The following is a 7,795-nucleotide window of genomic DNA, read 5'->3' as shown; positions in this document are numbered from 1 at the left end:
AGGCACAAAGAACAGACTAACCCTGCACTCCCACCAACCTTCACTATCTCGCCTCCTGTGGGAAATATCAAATACAGATACTGTACAGAGGGAAAGATTTTAAATGCATTTTATCAGCAGCAGTATCTAGATCAGTCGCACCACACTTTCTCCGATAGTTGTAACATGATCTAAGGTCATAGAATATCACTTTTATACGACGAGATTTGTACGCAGACTGCAGATAAGGCTCCTGGGTGTCAGCGGGGTAACTTCATATCACGCTTTATTATTTTCACCTAAGATTTCATGATTGTTTTACAGCTTCCATTAATCTTCATACTTCCTATACTTTTATTTGGCAACTCTATTCTTAGTATTGCATTTACGATATTAGTCTGAAGGAAGTGGAGGAGTTCAGACGGATGCAGAGAAAACAGTGTCGATTCGGTTTGTATCATTTTCGGGTCAACGTAAGGTTACGCTTTACAAGAGCAGATTGCCTTGTAAAGTCTGTCTGAATACACAGACGATCCCTCCCCCAACCGCAGCCTTTATTTTGTTTTCATTCATTCCGAGGTGTGTGTATACGAAGTGCGAGAGAAAATGTAAACGTGATCTGGGTTGCTGCATCCTGTTCCTCTCCTGCACAACTCTCCAAATGTATTCTCGAAATACCAAAGCGACTTTGACTCGGTTTAGTATTTTTGCAAACGTTAGCCCGCTTACGAAAGTGCCTTATCTCATTTCTAGTTAATTTTCCAAGGTATGAAGAATGCAACTTTGTGAAATTGCTTATTTATGTTAACATCAGAACTCAGGCTTCATCAAGATTTTAATCATTCGGTTTTACATGATCTTTTTTCGTTATTTAGGGCGCTGGATTAATTTATTTGAAGTTAATAAATCGCCTTGCTGACTGGTGAACGGAAAATTCCTATTGATAATCGTACCCTGCATTTTGAGCATAAAAGAGGAATTCTAACAAACACTGCCCTGCTTCTTTAGTTTCCTGTACTTGTATGAAACAAGTGGTGCTGGCCCACGTGTGTGCTCCAAATGATCTCCGCCCTTCCTTCCCATTGTCCAATTAAGCTACGGGTGGCCGTGCCAGCCTAGTTCCTATTGGCTCTCTTTTACATCAATAAGCTCTCCAACGTCAACTTCGGCCCCTGGTTTCTCCCCATCACTGGTGTAAAAAGCTTCAAAAACTCCGCCGTCACGCCTCTTCACTCTCCCACGATTAGCCAGCTCTCCCTGGCGCTTCCAATAGCAGCGCGCTACTCTCGCACCCTGCGAACTTCTTATTGGGTGGTGCCCACGCCAATCACCGGGGCGGCCTAACCAAGAAGTTGGTCGGTCGCGCCCTGTCTCGCTGGTGACGTCATGCAGGCGAACTCGAACTTCCTAAGCTCCCGCCCCCCGTCGACTTTCTCCGTCCCTGATTGGCGGCCGCGCGCGGGAATGCTGGGAGGTAATTGGTCGGGCGTGCGGTCCGTCGGGCGGGCGGAGGCGGGGCTGAGGTCGGTTGAGTGGCAGCGGCTGAGGTCTGGTTGCGGCGCTACTTGTACGTGAGTGAGAGGCAGCCAGACACAAAGTAGCACTTGGTGTTTCCGGAGCCGGGCTGAGCAGAGCAGAGACTGAGTAACGGGGACCGGACCGGACTGGACTGGGCTCGCATTCCCTGACTATGCCCTCTCACAACTGAGACGGACCCAGCTGCCCTCCCTGTTCCAGGGGCCAGCCTGAAGCCCTTAGCACTCAGCCCAGCCAAGGCTCCTCTCTTTCTCTCCCTCGCTCTTTCTTTCCCCCCCACCCCCCTCTCCAGGGGCCGCCTGGCTGCCTTTATTTAATTTTATTTATTTCCCCCCCTCTTCCCCCCTCACATATTAAATGTACAACTTGATGGGTCTGAACAGCACAGCCGCCACGAATCAGCCCAATGTTTCCTGCACATGCAACTGTAAACGCTCTTTGTTCCAGAGTATGGAAATTAGTAAGTAATCGAAACATCTTATTTATATGCAGTTTTAATTAAATGCGGCATTGTTTGGGGGGAGGGGGGAAGATCCTGAATGTTGACACTTGCAACTAATATAAAGAGACTCCTTTTAATAAAGGGGGAGCGGTGAGAGTGTGGGGGGGTGGATTTGGGGGTCTGTCTGTCTGGTTGCCTGTCTGGCAGTATTGTTAGTGAAGACGGCGCTTCAGCCTCGGCTGCCTGGAGTTTTCGCTCCTGTCAGAGTTTGTGGATTTTTTTTTCACAGAAATTTCCTCCCCCCCTCGTGTTTTAAATTCTATCTATGCCGATCTGCCTTCATTTTGTGCCGCTCTTTCACTTTTTGGTGGTCTGGATGAGCTTGAAGCCAACCCTCCCCCGTGTTTCTGGATTTTATTTTCTCCCTTACTCGCTCCTTGGCCAAGTTCGAGGCCACAACTCCCGGACTGTAACGAAGGCGTCTGCTCGCCCTCTTTTCCTCCGACCTCCCGACACGTTTTTTTTTATTAAGGCAGTTTTGGGGCACTTTCAGTATTTGTTGAAGCAGTCAAATCCTGGGCAAGTGTGCTTGATTTCGTTTAAGGCTTGCCTCCACCCTCAGCCTTTTTTGTTTCATTCCCCTTCGCTTCCCTTTGGATCAGAATGTTTGGTCTCGTTCTGTACCTGGCTAAGACGGGTTGGTCTAGTCAAATCCAGCGTATCTTCAGATGACCTTGTCATGCAATGTATTCAAACGCACAAAGCATTCTTTGTGTCACATTTTTATGGCATTTCTCACAAAACCGTAAAGGAATTGGGGGGTGCTTATCCTTTTCTACACTTAATAGAATGTATTTATGATTTGTTAAAAGGAATGAGTCATTCTAACAGTTCTCCTGTAGGATGTCTGAATACTCACTGGCTTTCTATAAAATACAATTCATTATTGATTTGAGTAAAAATAATCCGAACTTCGAGTAACATTGTACTGTGACCAGACATGATGTTCAGGGGGTTATATTCCAGAACAATGAAACAATTTTAAGATTATTGGAAAAATTCAGTGAGTTGAAAGAAGTTGACTGTTTCAAGTATGCTTATTTTAATTTTGGGGATAATTGCTTATTAAGAACATATTTAAAATAAAAGCTTTCTGTCTAACTTTTGAAATGTTCACTGTTCCAGTCATTTGGAATGGAACAGCAGTTGACTGAGGCTGTGTGTTCTCTTCCTACCCTTGTTGGATATTAAGAGTTCTGTTTCTTGGAAAGTGATCACACAATCTCGCCAAAATGGGTGCAGATATTTACCTCCCAGTCATAGACACCTCCAGCCTGTGTAGATCAGATGTTGCTTTGTGACTTCGTCTCTTCTCTGATGGAGGAATTGTCTCATTTATTTGCTGCTTGGCTAATTACTGACAGCACAGGTTTGTTGGGTTTCAGGGGAGCAGCTTACAATTGAGTCTGGCAAGAGTTTACATAAATAATTTTTTTAAAGCAATGTCGCTGTGTGCTCAGCATTACTTAACATTTACTGTCAAACCACAGATCCTGATTCAAATGCATCATCTTTTGCCATCTGCCAAGATTTCCCACTGTCAGACTTCAGATGTTTGTATGAGGGCTGAAGACTGAGACATCTTTTGCATTTCTCCCTCCACTCATTGCCATTTTGTTGTAATATTTTTCAATGTTGACTCTTAATTCTTCTTGTCAATCATTAAGAACTGCTTGAATATCAGCCTTGCGCTGTTTTTGTGCTCCTACTTGGCATTTGCTGTTGGATGCTTCTTTACAGGTTACAGAATTGCAAGAAATGTATCATAAAAGTAATTATAGAAATTTACAGAACAGTAATGAATTAATTTGTTGAATGCTGCATAGCCAGCCCAGGTTGCTGAGTCTAGACAGTAGGATTAAAATTGGGGTACAGTACTGCACTGTGTGGTGTTTGTCTGGCAGGTTTTGATTGTTTTGTCAGATTTGAAGGATCTGTTGTTCAGCTTGTTGTTATTTAAATACCAGTACAATGCATTTCCTTCCACATTACTGACTTTCTGCAGTCAAATACACTTCAGATGCTGAAATTCTAATCAACGTTGCAACCGAGCCTGAAGACTGAAGTGTTGGTTAGATTCTGGTCAGTAATCTGTATAGCTGTTTAGTTTGTACACAGTTCATAAAATCTCCAGGTGCTTCATGTTTCTGGGGAGGGGAGTGACAATGAACCCCACCTGTAATCAACCACTGTGTTGTGAGCCACCATTGCATTCTCTTGGTGCGAGGGAGCCTCTTAGAATGTTTTTAATTGTAGTTATTCTGTTCTCTCTGACAGTATTTTGTTCCATTTCAAACATTATTTCCAAGCAGCAGGCAGTTGCTTTTAGAAAGACTGACTGTGGTTCACACCTATGAGAAGAGCTGTTTTATTTTAAATGTAACCTAATTCACAGTTGCAAAAGTAAATCAGACCCTGAAACGATTTGATTGTGGTTAAATCGTGCACCATTTGAACTCGGTGTGACTCTGTCCTAGCCTCTGTGCTGCCCCTCCTATGTCCTCAATTCTCATGGATCATCGAGACACTTGAGATCTACTTACGTTGTCAAACATCCACTCTTCTATTTCACTGCCTTGGTCTACTAGTACACCTTTCCCCCCCCCGCCCCCCCCCATAAGCCTGTTCCAATCAGGTCTTGACTCAATAACTGGACATGACGGCACATCAAACAGCTCGTATGTGTTTTGTCCCAAGTAGTAATGTTATGTCTGTGTCTTGTTCTAGTGCAGAATTCTGTAGCGTGGATGTTGGTATTAGTCTCTAGGTAATGCCATCCTTGCCAGGCAACTGGAGACTAGCAAATCCCGACCAGAATCTGAGGTTGGCAGAGTGCAAAGTATTACCTGATTCCTGGGATGGACCTCATTGGGTCAAGGCCATATTTGGAAATGGGAGCATTTGCTGATTCCACTCCTTTCCCATTTCTTCCTTCTTCATTGACTCCTCCTTGTCCCAGTGTGCAGTGCCAGTGAGATGTCATCCTGTCAGTGATTGACCATGGGTTTTAATACAACCACCTCCAGCATAAATGGGAAAGGGAGGGCCTTAAAACTATTGACGTTGCCCTCACCCACCATTTTTTCCGGACATCTGCACTCACCCCATCTTCCCGTTGCCTTAACAGGGATAGTTCCTCTTGCCTTCATTTACCACCCTATGAGCCTCCACATCCAACACATCATCCTCCACAACCCCTGCCATCTTCAACTGGATCCTACCAGCAAGCACATCTTTACCCCCCCCCCCCACATTTTCCACAGAAATTGCACCCTCCACGATTCCCCTGTCCATTTGCCCCTCCCCACTAATCTTCCTCCTGCCACTTATCCCCTGCTACCCTGGCCATCTACCTCATCCCCTACCTCCATTCAGGTCCCCAAACAGTCCCTCCAGGTGAAGCAGCACTTCACGTGTGAATCTGTGGGGGTTGTCTACTGTATCTGGTGCTCCTGATGCTGCAGCCTCTTTGTTAGTGAGACCCAACATAAAATGGGAGACTGCTTTAAGCACTTGTGCTCCATCTGCAAAAAGCAGAAGGTCCTGGTGACCAACCATTTTAATTCTTATCCCCATCCCTGTTACAACATATCAGTCCACGACCTTCTCTTCTGCCACAACGAGGTCAATCTCAGGTTGGCGGACCAACATCTCATTCTATATAGGGAGCCTCCAACCTGACTGCACGCACATTGACTTCTCCTCCCAGTAGCTTTTCCCCTCTCCTTTCTCTCTTCCGTTCCCCACTCTGGCCTCTTGCCTCTTCTCACCTGCCTATCACCTCCCCCGGTGCCCTTCCTCCTATTTCTCCCATGGTCCACTCTCCTCTCCTATCAGATTCCTTCTTCTCCAGCCCTTTGCATTTTCCATCTCTCACCTCCCAACTTCTCAACTTCATTTCCCCCACCACCACCCACCTAGCTTCCTCTCTCACCTTATAGCTTGTCCTTCCCCTCACCAGACCTTTTTTATTCTAGCATCTTCCCACTTCCTTTCCTGCCCTAATAAAGGATCTCTGCCTGAAGCATTGACTGTCTGTTCATTTCCACAGATGCTGCCTGACCTGTTGAGTTCCTCCAGCATTTTGTATGAATTGCCTTAAAACTGTTTGTCCCTTTTTGTTTCACAAACTTGCATCTGCATCATTAGCCAGGGGAAATGGGAATGCTGTAAATTCCAGCTGTTTCCTTTCATAAGACCTTGGTTGACTTTTATTCCCAAGATGTATCACTGGTTCCCAGGACTAATTTAGTTTTGCTGGTATAAAGTTAAGGGTGTGTTTTATGTTGGAGTTGTCTGCCACTTGGTCAGGTCAAGTGTCAGTGCTGTTTTGATGTGTTTCAGGTAGCACCTGGTATTATAACAGAAATGAAGATTCCCTTGCCCTCCCTATGCCTCAGTTGTTTGAAGGAAATATTTCATTCCCAATTCCATCCTCTTTCCCTATTCTTTAGTTCCCTTTCAACTACTTATCATAAAAATGAAGGATTCTGCAGATGCTGGAAATCCAGAGCAACACACACACACACAATGCTGGAGAATCTTGGCAGGTCAGGCAGTATCTCTGGACAGGAATAAACAGTCCGCGCTTCAGTTCTGATGAAGAGTCTCGGCCCAGAACGTTGACTGTTAGAATATACTTCATAGATGCTGCTTGAGCCCCTCCAGTAATTTGTGTGTGTTATACCTACTTATATTTCTTTATCAGAGTTTTCTGACATCCTCTTTCAAAGCAGTGAATTGTAGACCACTTGTTATGATAGATGAAATAAAATTGTCCTCTTCCTCTCACTTTATAATCTTAAATTTGGGCTCTGGATACTAACACGGCTGAAAGTGTTTTCTGTATCAGGAACTTTCATAAGATTGTGTGGAAGACTACAAGATGAGCAGAATTAGGCCACTTAGCCCATCAAGTCGGCTCTGCTATTCTATCATGACTAATTTATTATGCCTCTCAACCCCATTCTCCTGCCTTCCCCCTGTATCCTTTGACACTCTGACTAATCAACAACCTCTGCTGGAAATAAAGAGATGGGTGAGGGATAAAGAAAGAAAGAACTGATACTTAACACTGATTGAAATGGTCAAGGCCGGTGTTTGGAAACTCTGACAACTGAACTTGCCACGCTCCTTTGAAGTTTCAGTTTCAGTTGCATTTCTTCTAGACTCTTCTTCTAGCTTGAAGCTACAAGCTTTTTAATGTGAAAATGGGAGTGCCTTATTACCTTAAGTGTCCCGTTGTTCAAGTCCACAGCCAATGAACGATGCTTGTATAGCTGCTGTCTCAAGGTAAAGTGTACAGCATCTGTTGGCATGGGGACTAACAAGTTGGATATTGCACGGCTATATGTGGAGTAGATCTATCTGTGCTGTCTTGATCCTTTGTGCTAGTTATAAATTACTCTCAATCTACAGCAGCAGCTTGCTGGTAAGTAGAGATTTAGTACTGAATTATTGTGTGCAGGAATTGACACAGACTCTGCTGTCCAGTGCAGGTAGACAGTTGTCTTATCAGGTTGATGATGTGTTGTACCCCTGTGCTGGAAGATGCCACTGTGGTGATTTACTGGTCACTGTTATAATGTAGAAGCAAAGGGAGAGTCATCTGGCAAAGCAGGGAACCTCTAAGTGCAGCTTTTGAAGGCCCATCTGTAATGGGCATTGGGCTGGAATGCAGGCTCAGGCTCCCCAAAGTTCATGGAGATGCCCTTGCTGTTGGTGCCATTTTTCACAAGGTGGAAGCCTCCCATGTGCCTTTCTTCAGCCTTTCCAGGG

The 7,795-nt window shown here is 44.8% G+C and overlaps 1 protein-coding gene across 3 annotated transcripts in view; it reads left to right on the top strand.

The window, feature by feature from the left end:
* Window positions 1-1,523: 1,523 nt before the first annotated feature.
* The window catches only part of LOC140185393 (protein TMEPAI-like), a 94,929-nt gene continuing 88,657 nt past the window's right edge, over window positions 1,524-7,795 (top strand). The window contains exon 1 of one of the 3 annotated variants that reach the window (XM_072238762.1): window positions 1,524-1,975. In XM_072238762.1, the coding sequence (XP_072094863.1) occupies window positions 1,873-1,975 (103 nt within the window). In that variant the 5' untranslated portion in view covers window positions 1,524-1,872. The remainder of the gene's footprint in view (window positions 1,976-7,795) is intronic. The other 2 variants (XM_072238763.1, XM_072238764.1) reach the window with 2 other exon arrangements.

The sequence above is a fragment of the Mobula birostris genome, chromosome 2 (assembly GCF_030028105.1).
Source record: "Mobula birostris isolate sMobBir1 chromosome 2, sMobBir1.hap1, whole genome shotgun sequence".
In the NCBI taxonomy this organism is placed as follows: Eukaryota; Metazoa; Chordata; class Chondrichthyes; order Myliobatiformes; family Myliobatidae; genus Mobula; species Mobula birostris.
Note: the sequence above shows the minus strand (reverse complement) of the source record. Positions and strands in the feature narration are given on the sequence as shown.